The sequence below is a fragment of the Lutra lutra genome, chromosome 5 (genome assembly GCF_902655055.1).
Source record: "Lutra lutra chromosome 5, mLutLut1.2, whole genome shotgun sequence".
Taxonomy (NCBI): Eukaryota; Metazoa; Chordata; class Mammalia; order Carnivora; family Mustelidae; genus Lutra; species Lutra lutra.
The window spans coordinates 110452129-110470636 of NC_062282.1; the positions used below are offsets into that span (position 1 = coordinate 110452129).

Below are 18508 nucleotides of genomic sequence, written 5' to 3' on the forward strand. Positions count from 1 at the left end.
CCTGCCCAGCCCCTGCATGCAGCTTTGTGCATTCTGGGCTGCCTCCTTGCCCTGAGCCACCCACTCTCCAGCCCATGTCCTGCACTGGATTACGGTTAGTGTCAAGTATGAGGCTTCTTAAAATCACTGCTGCAGTTTCCATACAGCAATTACTAACAATGGCTAAATTACTGACACTGTTAGGGCACCACCCTGGAAGAATTACTAGGCAAAACACATTTACTCCAGTGGCAACGAAAGCAGAAAAACAAAGACCAATGTCAAGGGATTTCAGTAATTTTAAAGCATCTTTAAGATTCTTAGCAAATTATAAGTGTTATCCTTTATTTCTTAAATGAGGAAATATATCTATCATCAGACACCTGTTTCATTTTTTACAGAATTGTGTATGTTCTTGGGTTGACAGTGCCTTAAAATCAGCATAAAATCTGTATGGCTGACTTTACTCGTCAATTCAGTCATACGACAAGTTATTTATTAAGCATCTACCACATACCAAACATTGTTCTAGTAGCTGGAGATTCAGTAGTGAATCAAACAGACCAAAAAAAATGCCATGTCTCGGGAGTTTATATTCCGCCTGAAGAGACAATAAAGAAACTATATATGTAGAGTGTTCAGACAGTGCTAACATTAAAAAGTAAATCAAACCAGGAGACCTGACAGCGTGGAAAAGGTGTGACCTTTTTAGAGACAAAGAGAAGGCCTTCCTGAGAAGACATCTTTGGATCAAGATGGGAAAGATGTGATGGAGTAGTCATACAGACACCCTTGGGAGAAGCTGTCAGACGGACCTGTAAGTGCACAGCCCTGCCTGTGATGGGAAGGTGCCCAGGGTTTGTGCTGGCTTTACAGAAACAGAAGGACAACGTGGCAGTCTTAGAAAATGCATCCGGGGATTCATGGAGCAGGGTACAAATTATGTCCACCTTCCACCCTGAGCCACGGGGATGGAGAAGACTGTAAGAGCTGCTAGGTTGAGGCAGACTATTTTTTTAAATAAAAATATTCAATATGGATGGAGGCAACCAGGTGGATTTTCATCTCCTATTTTATTCTTTTAAAAAATATCCACAAGGTCCATAAATTACTATAGTAATCAGACCATCATTTAAAATGATAGCTAAAATTTTGCATGCTATTGGGTTCAGTTTTATGATATACACATAAAAATTGAATAACTGTGTATTGCTTTTACAATTGAAAGAAATATATGTTATTTAAAACTATTTATAAGTGAATAAAAAAGCAGAGTTTGCTGAAGTAGAATAAATACAAGTTTATTTCCCAGGGAAACTTGAATTTGAATCTTGCTTCTGTTACTTATTAATTACATAACTTTGAGCATACTTCTTAATGCTTTAAAATTCAGTGTTCTCCTCTAGAAGTAGGAATACAGACAGATAGGTGGTATATAGATATATTTTATCTTTAAGTTGCATTGCTTCATTGTGAAAATTAAGTAAAATACTGTACACAGAACACTCCACTTATTGCTTGATAATCATAATCAAAATAAGAATAGTAATAGTAATAATAATATGGCAAACAACATTGATGATAACAAAAGTAAAAATAATGTTTAGATTCCCTGTCCTTATTATAGAAAGGGCATGATGTGGTCAGTGCTTTAATGTATCATCATGTTTGATCCCTATAGCAAACCGTGAAGGTGGGCATTATTATTATCCCATTTTATAGACAATGAGAATGAAAGCTATAAAAGGAAAATAATCTGCAGGCAGGAGATAGCTATTTATCTGATGAAAAGGCACTATAAGGATAGGTTCAGGCTTGCAAGTCCATGGAGTTTTTATCTTATACATCATGAACCAGGAAGTTTAATGCCTTCCTTGAGCCCACAAATCTCTGGAATATTAAATTAATACTTCTCAGTGATCTATTTGTATTAAACTTTGAGGTGAAACTAGAGACAACAACAACAAAAAAAATGGACCAGACAATTGGAGATGGCCTTAAATATAAATCCAACCAATGTAGGGAGGATTAAAAATTAAAGAAGCTCAAAGCATATGTGTGTACAGATAGTGGAACAACAAACACATTATTAAATGTTAGAAACTGTGCTTATCTGTTTCTCTGGAAATAGCTTTATATGAGAATTAAAATATTTTACATTTACATAATTTTTATTCACGCTCTATGATGGTTAGACTTTATGTGTCAGCTTGGCTAAGGCTATGGTGTCCAGGTCCTTGGTCAAATACTAGCCTAGATGTTGCTGTGGAGATACTTTGTAGCTGTCTATAATCAGTTGACTTTCAAAAAGCAGATTAGCCTCTACAGTGTGGGTGGGCTTCATCTAATCAATCAGTTAAAGGCCCTAAGAGTAAAACCTAGGGTTCCCCTGGGAAAAAAGAACTTTGACTCAAGACTGTAACTTAAAAATCCTACCTGACCATAACAGACTCTCAATCTCAGGAAACAAACTGAGGGTTGCTGGGGATGTTGGGGTAGGGATAGAGTGGCTGGGTGATGGACACTGGGGAGGGTATGTGCTATCGTAAGTGGTATGAATCGTGTAAGACTGATGATTAACAGACCTGTACCCCTGAAGCAAATAACACATTGTATGTTAATTAAAAAAAAATCCTATCTGAATTTCCAGCTGATCTGGCTTGCCCTACACATTTGGGACTTGCCAAAGCCTACAGTCACATGAATCAATTCCTTAAAATATATCATACACACACACACACACACACACACACACACACACACACACACACACACACACAATGTAATATATATTTAAATATATATTATATGTATTTTACATATATAATATCTATATATTTTTTGTATATGGTTTATTAACTGATTGACTGAGAGGGAGAGAGTGAGCAGGACTGGGTGGGGAGGGGCAGGACAGAGGGAGAGACAGTCTTTAAGCAGGCTCCACACTCAGCGTGGAGTCTGACATGGGGCTTGATCTCACAACCCTGAGATTCTAACCTGAGCCAGAATCAAGAGTCAGATGCTTAACTGACTAAGCCACCCAGGTATGGTGTATGGTTCTCCTCTGGAGAATCCTTACTGATACACTCTCCACTTCCATTTGTATACCTTTATGACCATTTTGTTTTTAATTTGATGCTTTTTCAGTATTTGAGCTTAACATTAACTTGGGTTTCATTTTTGGTTTTTCTACCAGTATTCTAAAGGACAACAGCACAAAAATCTAACTATTATTAAATGAAATAACATGAAATTTCTACATTAAATCAAAATTTTAGTTATACCTCGGCAGTTTTTTCAGCATTATGATGGAAGTGAGTTTCAAAAAGTTGAATTTTTAAAGCTGTAGCAACATACATGCAAAGATTAATCACATTTTTTCCCCCAAGCTCAAAAAGTTTACTAAATTTGAAGAGCCATTTTCTAATATTCTTTATGTTTTGGCTATAAGTTCATGATAAAAAATATTTATCTATAATAAGATAATATTAGCCTGGGTTAAGTAATGACTGTATGTAATACTCTTGGGGATTTCTGGACAATTAAATTTAACATGACTGTCATTTTTTTGAAGTGTGGGAGAGGAAGATTATAGTTAGTAGCACTTAAGAACTAGAGTTGAGTAAACTTTTTGTAGTTTCTGTAGAAACAGATCATTAAAGCAAAAAAGAAAGATCAGCTCAATAAAGATAATACATATATACAGTTTTGGCAAGCATAAAAATATTTTTAAGCACATGAGAGAAAAACAAAGTATATAGTGAAGTTGAGATTTTAAAAAGTCATGATGTAAAATACTGCAAATATGAGTACAGACTTTAGTATAACTGAGATGTGTATTGAGGTTATTTTTCAACAACCAGATTTCCAGAGTCTCCTAAGAAATTTTATAAAATAATATGAAAAACATACCAAAATGTAGAACTAAGAAAGTAGTTAAAAATGACAAAGAGGTGTTATAACAACTACTTATGAGCTTTACTGATCATTGACCTAGTATGTATCTCCCCCGTCTCTTCCAAAAGAGTACCCCGATTCTTATTTAAGTATCTGCCCCTTGGCTCCTGATCCTGAGAGAAAGCAGAAACTAACTTTAGGCTCCAGGGGAAGGGCTTGAGTAGCTGGCTGTTTCAGAAGGATGGCAGAAGGGATCAAAGCCTGTACAATTAGAGTGGATCTCAGGACGCTTGCTTTCTTTGCTCTTTCTGGACACAGTTAAAGGTGCACATAGCCATAGTAGCTTTTGGCAGACATATCACTACCACAAGGGAAACCAGCATGAAAGTGAAAATAAATTTTGTACTACCAAAGACAGAACAAAAAGATGGGGAATGAAAAACAAAACACAGACTTTTGATATCAATGAGTTACTCATTATCAATTTTGTGAGATAATAAAATCCCTTATTATTCAAGCAATACTAAACTGACTTTTCTTTTACAACTAAAGCATGTCACACAGGAGCACCTGGGTGGCTCAGCTGGTTGAGGTCCAACTTCTGATTTCAGCTCAGTTCGTGATCTAAGGGTCATAAGATTAAGCCCCATGTCAGGCTCTGCGCTGGGTGTGGAGCCTGCTTAAGGTTCTCTGCCTCCCTCTCTCTCAAAAATAAATGAATGAATGAATGAATGTATGAATGAAAGCATGTCACACAGTAACTTTTTAGAATGCATGCATTGCTAGATATTAACAAATACTACTGAAGAAATTATATCTTCGAGTTATACTATGAGGGATTTTTGTTATTCCATATCTCTTGGCAATATTTTAACCTTACTTCAAGTTCAGATTCATACTTTTTGGGGAAAGATGATAGATTATATAACTATATCTATATTCACAGAGGTACAAATATATTATTTTTTCCTCTTTTGATAGTTTAATGCTTAAACTTGTCTAAAGAGAAAGATATGGAGTAGGTAACCTCCCAAATTCCCTACTGGTAACACGATCCTATACTACAGTGAAGTTTATCTTAGCAAAAATATGAAAAAATATTATCTACATAAAACAGAGGTTTAAATAACAACTATTTTTTTCTTACAGTTCAATATACTATCACACATAAATAGAAAAGTTTTATTTTATAAAAAAAAAAGCCACTCTATTTGGTCTTTTCACTAAAGCCTCAGGAAACTGGACAAAGCTAAATCTTTAGAAGCAATGGTTTCTTCCTTATTCCATTGAGAAGCTGCAGATAATAACTTCTGGTTTTTAGAGACTGTAGCAATAATGTGCTGGTTTTTATATGTAAGTTTTTAATACTTCAGCTTCCTTAGCATATCTTTATGAACAAGAATATACTTGATAAAATAATTAGTAAAGTTTCTCCAGGCACTATAGGGAAAATATGTCTACACAGAAAAGGAAAAAATTTGTAACAAATACAAGGCGAACAAAAATGAGGATGTGAAGCTCTATTTCAGACCCCAAGGAAATAAAGTGCTAATATCAGAATGCAAAAGCAGCTCTTGTTCATTAGAGAATAAGATGGTAAGCTTTATTCCTTTTCAAAATGCATGGGTTGTAGAATAATTGAGCAAAGTCAGCCATGCAGAATTAAATTTCATAAAAAAACAGGAACGAGTCTAAAAGAAATCTATAGCATAGTGAAGAACATCACAAAATTCACTATAACAAAGGGAAGGTTTTGTAGGGCCAAAATTAAATATTTTAAAAGTTAGAGAAAATATCTAATCACTCTGTGTACTGTGTTTAGCTGCAGAAATATGTAACATTTGTTTTAAACATACATACACACAGACACCCACACAGACACAGACACACACATACATACATATACGCATATGTTTATCCACACACATGGTTTAGCCATATAACCACATATTATGGTTTATCTATAAGGTCACAAATATATATTTATATAGGTAAAACTATAGTTACAGATCTTTACTACTGCTAGTCAGTGTTCTATTATATGTTAAATGATTGGTGTTGTGTGTACTTCCTCAATGGCCAAGCTGGTCTTTTGAAAGATTAAACATATTAAAAGATTTGGAAGTAATCAATGAAAATAATGATGCCTGGTATGCCCAGTCACTACTGTCTGCATCTCTGATGGGCATCAGGGAGGTCCCAGTAAGTTTATTATAAACTACTGTCCCCAGGCAATATCTAGCATCACTACCAAGTGGGATCAGATATTGATAGTTCTCGAATAAGTTTAACATTTAAGTAAACTATGAAATCTTAACTTTAGAAACATAAAGAACAGTATGGCTCTCATAAATTAGTGTTTTAACATAGCTGATTTCTAAAAAGATTCTTTTACATTCACCTGAAAGTTCCATTTTTTCTAATCATAATTTTTTGTCATTTGTTAGCTCCATATTAATAGCTACTTTTATATAAGCCCAAACCCAGTTCTTTAATATTAAAAAAAGTGACAAAACAATTAAAAAATCTCTCCTTAGGCAAGAATAGAAGAAAAAAAATCAAGCTTTGTTTTTGAGGTGATTGGAATAAAACAACAAGTGGTTTTAATTTTAGCCACTGTCCTGCTGTAGAGCAACAAGATCTCCACAATATTGACAGCCAGTTTTTAACCAACTTTGATCCCATTCAGTAACATTTTTCATTTCTGGCCCTGTTGTTATTCTTATAATGATTTCATCACCTTAATGAATAAATGGTATTTCTAGAGAGGTAAAATAATAGCTAATAAGACAAAATAAGAGGAATGAGGAAATTTATGTGAGGATAAGCTTGATTAAATATATCTTATGGTTAATAAATTAAATTTTATATAGATTAGCTCATTTGTAGAGGTCAGTTTTCTAATGCAAATGTCTTAATTTTTTAAAGGACACAGACAAAAGTATTGGTATAATCAGATTACGAAGCCTTTCCCTATTATGAAATTTAAATAAAAGATAAATGAAAATTGAATTTGTGCAACTGAGTGGGAAGCAACCACTGACTTAACTTTATTGAAGAGTGTTATTTTATGAAATTTAATCTAAATATCATGTATCACCTTTCAAAAGTTAGAAACTGATTTCTTTTCAAAGTTACAAACTGATCTATATTTCATATGCACAGATACACACACACTATACACTTTTAATAATTGCAAATCTTTGTTTTTGAAGGCATATTTATTAGGCCAAAGTCTGAGGAATATAATAGCATGGTTCTAAGACTATAAAGGAATAATTTATAATGTCATAAACAGAGTCTGAAGGAAATTTCAAAAGAGAGCGTCCAAAAACTAGCTGAGCAGCAGCAACATAATCGGATTGTGTGTATCACCTCTAACAGTGATTCATTTGAAAATACAGCATCTGGATGGCCCCTCTAAAAATATGAATCTCATTAGCTTGTAATTATTGGGATATAACCTAGTTTGAAGAAATTTCTTGTATAGTTCATGGATGTGCTTTTTATATTCCATGAAATAAGATGTTTAAATATCTGAGCATAAGATTCAACCAAGATAAATAAAAAGGAGCTTTCAGTAGTTACAGAAACAGGTGTTAGGTGACACTGCCCTAGTAACTCAGATGCTACAAAACATGCACCCCTAGGCTAATGCGTCCCATCAGAACCTTCAGAGCCGGATGATTAACAAGCAGATGCTCATTTTCAATAATGGGATATATCCGCAAGAGGAGAAACACAGATGTGATGTTTTATGCTTCCCCTCCACAAAATAACACCAAAAAAAAAAAAAAGCAGTTATTAAGCACTTGCTTTTTTGCATGGCAATTTAGAAGTTTAAATAAGAGAAATTAGGCATATTTAAATAAATAAATACAGAATAAAACTTAAAAATATTGTAAACATTGTAAGATGGAAATAGACTGGAGGGATCAGTTATCTGTTTTAATAATAGCATTCATAGGGGCGCCTGGGTGGCTCAGTGGGTTAAGCCGCTGCCTTCAGCTCAGGTCATGATCCCAGGTCCTGGGTTCGAGCCCCACATCGGGCTTTCTGCTCAGCAGGGAGCCTGCTTCCTCCTCTCTCTCTGCCTGCCTCTCTGCCTACTTGTGATTTCTCTCTGTCAAATAAATAAATAAAATCTTTAAAAAAAATAGCATTCATAATATTCTAAATAAAAGGCTAATCAAATAGGCTCTTTAGTATAGAGAAAGGCCTATATCATTTTGTAGCATTGTAACATGAGTAGAACACTACCTAATAACTCATTAATTTTCTCAGAGTTATATTGTCTGTCTTTCTGATTTTTTCACACTATATGTTATTCAAGATAGAAACCTATTTATTATTCTTTTAAGAAACGGTTCTGAACAATGAGAACTTGTCACATTGTGGAATTATAATTAATCCAATTCTGTGTACTTGTCGGATAAAAACAACCTAGATTTCTTATACAATATCCATACACTGCAAACATTTAATAAGTAGTATCATCCAGTATCCACTAGGGACCTGCACTGATAAATCATGTGTAGATTTGCTTAGAGGAATCATTCTTATTTCATAATTTGTATATTAATAACAAATAACTAGGACCCTACAACACCCCCATTTGCTTTATTATTTCTTCTCCTATTGAATTTTGAGGAGTAGCAGATCTCCTAATGGAAACATTCAAATTATTTCATTTAAAGAAATTAAAGTATGTATTTGAAGAAGTTACTGTCCAATTATGCTGTGAATCTGAAGGAAGAATTTGAGTCTGATTAAGATACTGAAGACATTATGTAGAAACATATAAATGTTTAATTCAGGTAAAATTTGGGAGCCAAACAAAAGATTGCATTTCACTGATGATTTAAACAGCCAGGAAAGAAATAAAAAAATAAAAGACTGTAAAATGAATCTGAGCTTAAAGAAGATTATTCTACATAAATTCTATTAATGGAAGAAGATAAGAGTAGAAACTGAGAATTATTAACCATATATGAAATAAATATATTCTGCATAACAGTTTTAAATAAAAGGTATCTTTTGATAATTATTACTGAAGAAGAAACATAAACAGATAATAAATATTCATTTAAGAAAAATGTTGAGAAAACTGGTTGCAAAAGTTACCAAAAAGAACTACAATAATCCTAATCCACTTTCTACAACTATTCATATCCATTGTAAAACCAAATTTTTACAAATCTCATAATAAATATTTTGTCAAAAGGCTTAATACTGAACAATAATACTGTTTTTATTATATACTTTGATAAAACTAAAACATTTAACTCCCACTGGAAGGTTTTATATAGAAGCAGTGCTTGCTTTCCTAAATGACAAATTTTCTCAGTGCTAATCTGTACATGAAATGTTTTATTTAATATATTCCTTAAGAATACATTTGTTCTATTCTAAAAGTCTGTGCTAAAATCACAACAAAAACACCCAGTCACATCTAAAAACAAAAATACTTTTAAACTAGAATTTAAACTTTATGATGTTCAGATCATTCTGGAGTAAAATAAATACTTAGAGAAAAAAATACTCAGTTGCATTTACCAAAAGATTTTCTTAGTAGGCAGATAAATTGTTAAAATAACTTAAAAATAATAAAATCACACAAAGAAATAGTTATATTATACTTAAATATCATTTATACTAGGTTAAAATTAATCCTCCCCATGCAAAAAGAATAATTCTTTGTCAATCGTACCAGAATTGTTTGGCAGGCAACAGAGCAAATAAAATGGAAGAGGAATGAGCCTGGGCTAGAAAAGCATCTTGCTTGTAAGGATTGTTACAAAGAGAAAACTCAGCTAAGGTTGAGAAACACAGAGTCTTTGGGTAACCCTGTGAACACTAACACCTCAAGTAAGGGCAAAAAGAAGTCAGGAACTAGACAGAGGAGTCATATCAATAGAGGAGTGATAGCAACAGAGGAGTTTGCTATAGAGCCATGTGATTAGATCGCTCCTAAAATGGGCTACACACTATTGACTAGACTGGGAGAAAATAACAGGGGACCCTTAGCATCCGAATCAGACTACAAACTAATGATATTATGAAAATGAAATAATTGAGAGTTTATCTGATTCTGTGATTCTGTTACCAAAGGCATTATAATGAGTATCATGCAATAAAGCATCCTTGGGGTTTATTACGAAAGATATCTGTAAGACCTCTACTTCATTTTCTCCCATTGAATTTTTGATCTTTCAAATTTACTCCTCCAGGTAAAAATCCCCACCTGGCCACTTTTGGAGGAGGGCAGAAATCAGGAAGTCTGGAACCAGCTTAAATATGAATTGAAATGACCCTACCTTGTACCTAAGTTCCAGTAACTGGGCTAGATTACCCCCTCCTTCCTACAAAATCAGGCTGCCTTTTGTCCGTTGGTTTTAGTAACCATTTCCTGCTCTGTTTCTCAGACCTAACTCCTTTCCTCAATTACTTGTCTAAGAAGGAATCTAGTACTGAGATCTGGTTTTCCTCTTCAGACCAGCCTCTGACCCCTACATCTCAGGACCTGACTCCTTTTTCCTGATGTTGCTGGTCTGCCCAGGCCTTTTATTTATTGCTAACCTCAACAACTATGCCACCCACTTTATCCTTATGAAATGTGTCTGGTCTTTAGGCTCCTGGCATTTCTCTTTGATCCATCCCATGGTCCCAGAACCATGTTGAAGGTACAATACCTTCTCTACAATTAGCATTCTTCATAGTACTTAGTTCAAACCTGAGCTTGTGCTTGATAAATGCTGGTTAGTTGGATGAGCAGCAGAGTTATGCTGCCAAGTCTCAGAATCATTAAGTTACAACTATGAAAATTGTTTTAAATAAAGTGAATGTTTGAGACAACAATATGATTTTTAACCTTAAATGTAAATGAGTAGCATGTTTAGTGCCAGTTATATATTTGATAATGCAATATTCTATCACGGAAGTTCATTTTATCATTTTCCTTTTTTTTCATTCTGCTCATTTTATTAATTTTCTGCATTTTATCATTTTAGTTTTCCCTCCTCGTTTTGTTATTTTTGGCATTTTTCTTAATGTTTTAATTTTCTCATTTCCTTATTCTTTAATGTTGATGTGGTATTTTATATTGTGTCTTCCTCTGTGGTAGTTGATTTTCAATTCTTTTTTTATTTAGAACTTATAACCAACATCATTTAATCTGGGACAGCGTAATGGGTTTAAGAAATAAAAAAAGTCAGTAAATAAAACTATGCCAGTGTTTTGGTTGAAACCTGAATAAATACACTTCAAAGGGTAAAGAAGGGTCAATTAACAAGGGCACTAATTAAATAGAAATAATATTAGCAACATAAGAACTTTACCTGCAGAAGTTGGCTCTTCTTCATCTGATGCTATGGTAAGAGGAAAAGGGGTGAGGTGGAGATGGGGAGGATGGATGGGGGTGGGGAGGGAGAGAGAGAAAAAAAGAAAAATTGAACATAAATATATTCTGCATTTTCAAACAATGACTACAAGCTCCTGACTTGTAATTTTGTGAATTAAGAAATTATAAAATTACAGAAATCTTTCATTAGATAATTGGATAATGACAAATTAATGGGTATTTACATTAAATTAATATTTATATACTTTTATACTCTAAAATACTTATGTATTAGAAAAGACCCTTCAGTTGTCTGAATCTGATTTTCCCTTCCTTTTGCAAAAAAGACTGGCCTTATTTAATTTGAATGTAAATTATAATTACTATGAATTATATTGTTAAAAATAGAAATTGAACATATGAATACCCCACTGTCACCACATCATGGGAATTTTCTATTAGCAAAGAGGAATCAAAAGGCATTGTTGATAGCGAAAATTTTATTCCATGAAGTAGACATTATAAATAAGATAGGGGTTACACACAAACACACTCAGCTCACAGGTACCACACACTTTAAAATTCAGAAGTGGTGATACCGTGGTGAGGCCACAAGAACCTGCATTTTGAAGGTTGATCCAAGGGGTTTTGACAGACATGTCTACAACCCACAAAGGATAAACATGGATTTTTTTTTTAAGATTTTATTTATTTATTTGACAGAGAGAGATCACAAGTAGACAGAGAGGCAGGCAGAGAGAGAGAGAGAGGGAAGCAGGCTCCCTGCTGAGCAGAGAGCCCGATGCGGTACTCGATCCCAGGACCCTGAGATCATGACCCGAGCCGAAGGTAGCGGCTTAACCCACTGAGCCACCCAGGCGCCCCAAACATGGATATTATAAAAGCAGAGTTACAATAGTAAAACAGAACTTTATGCTAAAGCAGTGGTTCAAAACCATGAATTAATATTAGAATGCCAAACTCTGGGCTCCACCTCAAACCAATTAAGTCAGAATCTCTTTCAACAATACTAACTTGTAGCCAGGATTGAGATATTACTAGATGATATCAATAAAAGGTAACATGAACTATAACTCAAAGTGTGAATCATTCTGATTCCTGTTTTGAAAGGGAGGAATTAAAAAAAAAATTAGCAGGGGGTGCAGAGAGAGAGAGAGAATCTGAAGCAGGCTCCACGCCCAGTGTGGAGCCCCATGCAGGGGTTGATCTCACAACCCTGAGATAATGACCTGAGCAGAAATCAAGAGAGCCATTGAGGTGCCCCAAGACATTACTAAATAACACCAATATAAGGTAACATGGGGGCACCTGGGTGGCTTAGTCGTTAAGCCTCTGCTTTCAGCTCAGGTCATGATTCCATGGTCCTGAGATTGAGCCCCACACTGGGTTCCCGGCTCAGCGGGAAGCCTGCTTCTCCCTCTCCCACTCCCCCTGCTTGTATTTCCTCTCTCACTGTCTCTCTCTCCATCAAATGAATAAACAAAATCTTAAAATATATATATATATATATATGGTAACATGAACTCAAACTCAAAGGTAACATGAACTATAACTGATTCCTGTTTTAACAGACAGAAATTTTTAAGAGCAGCCAGACTCCAAGGGTAATAATCTGCTATGCATATGTAGGGGATTGAGCATGGTGGTTATAAGAGCGAAAAACAGTTTACCTGAAGTTGCTTCACAATTTGGCCTAGAATGCACCTCTTCAACTTTACACTAACAGACAGACTCTGTGAGGAGGTATTTCTGTTCTGTACACAAGTGCAGCTTACCCCGAATATGACCATTGATTTATACGACACCAGCCGGTGCTATTTCATTTGATTCATAAAGTTTTAAAATAAAAATTTACTCAGCTGAACTGCTTATAAAGGAGCTTTGTTCCCAGATGATTCGTTAATCAAGGTATCACTGTGTAACCAGGGAGCAGTCTCCACTCTTTCCCATTAAGATTACATCTGCACAGAGACACCTTAGACAAGCTGACTTTGTGTCCTGACAGTATTTTCCTCTCACACTGTTTGGCTTGTTTCCTTGGCACATGAAGGAATGGAGAGAGCAAACACAGTTGGCATGCATGGTGTGGAGAACATAAATATTTAAAAAGCCATTTGCTGCTTTATTATGTCCAAAATATATCATAACATGTTCGAAGAGGAAAACTGTCATTAGCTTCCAGGAATTCCCTTTTAGGAAAATACCATAACGCCTTGTAGAAGTGCGGACTTAGATGGTCATTGTTAGTAAAAGTCTGGAGAATCAAAGTGGGGGGGGATCACCTTATGTGTGTGAACTCAATTTATAAAAAGCTACGATAAGATGAAAATTACTCATATTTGATAGATACAGAGGGTTAGAGTGACTGAGCAATTTGTCTAAGGACAATTTGAATGTGAGCTCATGTCAATGTGACTTTCGAACCAAACTCTTTCCACTCTGCCTTCCTGTCTCCCAAAGTGTTGATTCAGTATCCATTAAGAGAGAAAGGGAAAAAGGAGAAAAGGGTCCTGGAGTAAGGACGGGTTAGATCTCTGATAATGTTACTTGGACTTAAACATAATGGGGGAAAAACTGGATGTAAGGACCAGGAAACTTCATAAGATCCCTACAATCCAGGGATAGACACAGGCAGGTGAGATCTGGAGTATGCAGTTAAAATATCCTAAGCATGTGACACCTAAGGAGTGAAAGATTAGAAATGCTGAGATTTTATCCCTCCATTACATATGGATAAGCAAGACATTTTCAGAAAGAACTATCCAGCACAGAAACAAAGACAATTCCAAATTTATAGAAGTCTTAGTGATTAGAATGTCTTAAAACCAAAGCCTACCGGGTAAGCAGTGCACTAACCTACCCTTAAGCCTCTAATACCTAAAAGCATCTTTGTAACAGATTAACAATATTAAAGTCTGCAGATACACAAGTCTGCACAGAATTCTGTTTCTATACAACATCTCCATAATGGTGATTGGTCATGATACAAAGATGTTGCTAACCAATACTCATACTATGAAAATATACACACACAAACACATATACATATGGGTTAGTATTACTATTAATTCACTGTTGCAGTTACCTCTGGAAAGATGGCCTTGTAGGTGGCTAGCTACACTACCAAATAGAGTATCATGAACTATTAACAGGTGGCAGCTAGAGCCCCAAAGGTACAAATAAGCCTCAAAGTAGACATTAATGGCCCATTTAGTGACATTTAACTTAAATAATTACCACAGAAGATAACGCCATGCTACCCAAATGATTTTTCACTTTTCCATTCGCTTCTCAGAATTCATTGAAATCAGCAAATTGAAAAATACATCTTTGTCACATGCAAGTTCCTCTAATTCTGGAAATTAAAAACACATGCACTGGGGCCCCTGAGTGGCTCAGTCTGATTCTTGATTTTGGCTCAAATCATGATCTCAGAGTTGTGGGATGGAGCCCTGCATCAGGCTCTATGCTCAGCGTACAGTCCACTTGAGACTCTCTCCCTTTCCCTCTCCCTCTGCTCCTTCCCCCTCTCGCCTTCTCCCCACCACCCCCACCATAAATAAATAAAATCTTTACCAAAAAAAAAAGCAAAACCCAAAACACATGCACCAAGCAAAACAAAACTAAACAAATAACTCTGTATCACTCTGCTTGGTTACAGTGCAGAAGGATGTACAGAAATGATAGTAACACCAGAAAAATAGTAAAAATACATATCGGATCTAGAAAACAACTGTGTGGTTCTCTCATTGCTCATAACAGAATCACCATTTCATTCAGATGCCCCAGATCTACTGAATTTGAATTTGGGTGTCAGTTCAGCTTTCAGCATTTTAAAAATATACAGCAGGGGAATGTTACAAACACAAAATGTTGAGAATAATGGCTATACCCATCAAAATTTGTTGCATTAGGAAAGAGCCATGGGTGCAGCTGTTGAAACTGAAGCAGTAAATTAGAAGGCTTATAGGAAACTATTCACAGTGTGTACTGGGGTTAGTTCACCAGCTCTCAAAGCTCTCTTGTATCATCTTCAGGTTTATTTGGATATCTACGTCAGTACTTTGGGGGAAGATGATTCCTCCTTTGGATTTAGAAAGTAAGTTTATTTACATCTCAGAAATAAATAAATCTTCTCCATTTTCCTGCCCACCATTATTTGTCTAGGTAAGCATATGACCCATTTGGGGACACTGATGTGTAAGATCAAGTTTTTGCATGCTTGGGTGAGGTGAGGCTCTTGGAAAGGAGGCTTCCTCAATCTTCTGAGAAAGTGTCTGGAAAAACCCCTCTTTCTCTTCCTTTTAGACACAGACAGGAAGCTTGTGGTACCAGAAGTAAGCTGGCAGACATTTTGCAGCCATGATGGGAGCCAGCTTTAGAAAGAAGCCAATCCTGCTCCAAGGCAGAATGGAAAAACAGAAAGAAATTAGATTACTGATGATATAGTTCAACCACAAAGTCATCTCCTTACCCAAATCTGGACCTTCAGTTCTGAGGAAAAGTACTTCGTCTTTATTGTTTATTTAGTTTTAGTTGAGTTTTCTCTAATTTGGGATGATGTGACATTCTGCCACAACTATAACCAGTTTTGTTGTTGCCATTTAAAATATACTAAAACACATAAGGAGTTAATCATCTCTGAGGCAGGTGAAATGGAAAGTACATACAGTCTTGGGCATTGCATTCAGAGGGCAGCTGGGCTTTTGGCACATAATTTTTCCACAGAGCTCACGACAACGTTTTGGTACGATAAACCTACCCTGATTTTGAAGTTGGTCACTGTTTATTCAGGATGATCTGACAGTGTACATGTTCTTGAACTGGGTTAGTAGGTGACAGAAGAAAGCAACCTGTGGACCTGCCTTCTTTCCTTTCACCCACCTTTCCTCCCTTTCTTTTTTTGTTCCACAGGATCAAGTGTCAAATACAATAACTACCCAAACCCATGGGCTGTATACTACACTGATACACATATGATATTAAAACACATATACTTCTTCACTGGACAGGCTTTAGTTCTATATGGTACCAATAATTCCTATATCTCCTATCTTTCTTTGTCTTATCCTTGGGTGTTTTAAGTGAACTTTAATAACCTGGAAATTCCATCCATTCAAAAATAATTCTATGCCCACTGTGGCTCACCATCAAATAGGAATAGTTCATTATGAAAGAGACAAAATACATTTCTTAGAACATTATAATATATGAACTATTATAATCTATTTTACATATGGATGTTACTCAATTCATTGACTTAAGGATCATTTTGTTTGCTATATTATAAATCTAGTTAATTATGTACCAAATGCTCTGTAAGTTTGAAATTATCTTATAATTCATTATTTCCATAAACAAAGAAACAACAAATATATATTCTTTTATTATTAACATATAATGTATTATTTGCCCCAGGGGTACAGATCTGTGAATCATCAGGCATACACATTTCACAGCACTCATGATAGCACATACCCTCCCAATGTCCATAACCCAACCACCCTCTCACTACCCTCAGATCCCCCAGCAACCTTCAGTTTGTTTTGTGAGATTAGGAGTCTCTTATGGTTTGTCTCCCTCCCGATCCTGTCTTATTTCATTTTTTTCCTTCCCCTACCCCCACAACTCCCTGCCCTGCCTCTCAAATTCCTTATATCAGAGACATCATACGATAATTGTCTTTCTCTGATTGACTTATTTTGCTCAGCATAACACCCCTAGTTCCATTCATGTTGTTGCAAATGGCAAGATTTCATTTCTTTTGATGGCTGCATAGTATTCCATTGTGTGTGTGTGTGTGTGTGTGTGTATCACATCTTCTTTATCCATTCATCTGTTGATGGACATCTAGGTTCTTTCCATAGTTTGGCTATTGTGGACATTGCTGCTATAAACATTCAGGTGCATGTACCCCTTTGGATCACTACATTTATATCTTTAGGGTAAATACCCAGTAGTGCGATTACTGGGTCATAGGATAGTTCTATTTTCAACTTTTTGAGGAACCTCCATGCTATTTTCCAGTGTGGCTGCACCAGCCTGCATTCCCACCAAGAGTGTAGAAGGGTTCCCCTTTCTCCACATCCTCACCAACACCTGTCATTTCCTGACTTGTTCATTTTAGCCATTCTGACTGGTGTGAGGTGGTATCTCACTGTGGTTTTGATTTGTATTTCCCTCATGCCAAGTGATGTTGACCATTTTTTCATGTGTCTGTTGGCCATCTGAATGTCTTCTTTGCAGAAATGTCTGTTTACGTCTTCTGCCCATTTCTCGATTGGATTATTTGTTTTTTGGGTGTTGAGTTTGCTAAGCTCTTTATAGATTTTGAATACTAGCCTTTTATCTGATATGTCGTTTGCAAATATCTTCTCCCATTCTGTCAGCTGTCTTTTGGTTTTGTTGACTGTTTCCTTTGCTGTGCAAAAGCTTTTGATCTTGATGAAATCCCAATAGTTCATTTTTGCCCTTGGTTCCCTTGCCTTTGGCGATGCTCCTAGGAAGAAGTTGCTGTGGCTGAGGTCGAAGAAGTTGCTGCCTGTGTTCTCGTCAAGGATTTTGATGGATTCCTTTCTCACATTGAGGTCCTTCATCCATTTTGTGTCTATTTTTGTGTGTGATGTAAGGAAATGGTCCAGTTTCATTTTTTGTATGTGGCTGTCCAATTTTCCCAACACCATTTGTTGAAGAGACCGTCTTTTTTCCACTGGACATTCTTTCCTGCTTTGTCAAAGATTGGTTGACCATACAGCTGAGGGTCTAAAGAAATATATATTCTTAAGCTGACAATATTTCAGAAGTTTTGATTCAACTGCAGTGATGAAAAATAACAATGATATTTATGTATGATTATTCATGCTTGCCCAGATGATAAATGCTATAAATGTGAATGTGTATGTGTGTGTGTGCACACGTGCGTGATTACTAAGATAAAGAAGAGTAAATTATCATTTCAAATTTGGGAACTCAGTCTTTTTTTTTTTTTTTAAGATTTTATTATTTATTTGACAGAGAGAGATCACAAGTAGGCAGAGAGGCAGGCAGAGAGAGAGAGAGGGGGAAGCAGATTCCCCCCCAAGCGGAGAGCCGGATGTGGGGCTCAATCCCAGGACCCTGGGATCATGACCTGAGCTGAAGGCAGAGGATTTAACCCACTGAGCCACCCAGGCGCCCCAAGGGAACTCGGTCTTTTAAACAGGTTGTCGATCTCTCTCTCTCTCTCTGCCTGCCTCTCCATCTACTTGTGATCTCTCTCTGTCAAATAAATAA

At 35.8% G+C, this 18508-nt stretch overlaps 1 protein-coding gene across 2 annotated transcripts in view; it reads right to left on the reverse strand.

The window, feature by feature from the left end:
- Positions 1-18508, reverse strand: part of EDIL3 (EGF like repeats and discoidin domains 3) — a 425477-nt gene that overhangs the window by 259720 nt on the left and 147249 nt on the right. Inside the window, exon 3 of one of the 2 annotated variants that reach the window (XM_047731176.1) lies at positions 11214-11243. The exons of the other annotated variant lie outside the window; for it this stretch is intronic. Coding sequence (XP_047587132.1) covers positions 11214-11243 — 30 coding nt within the window. The remainder of the gene's footprint in view (positions 1-11213; positions 11244-18508) is intronic. 2 annotated transcript variants of the gene reach the window in all.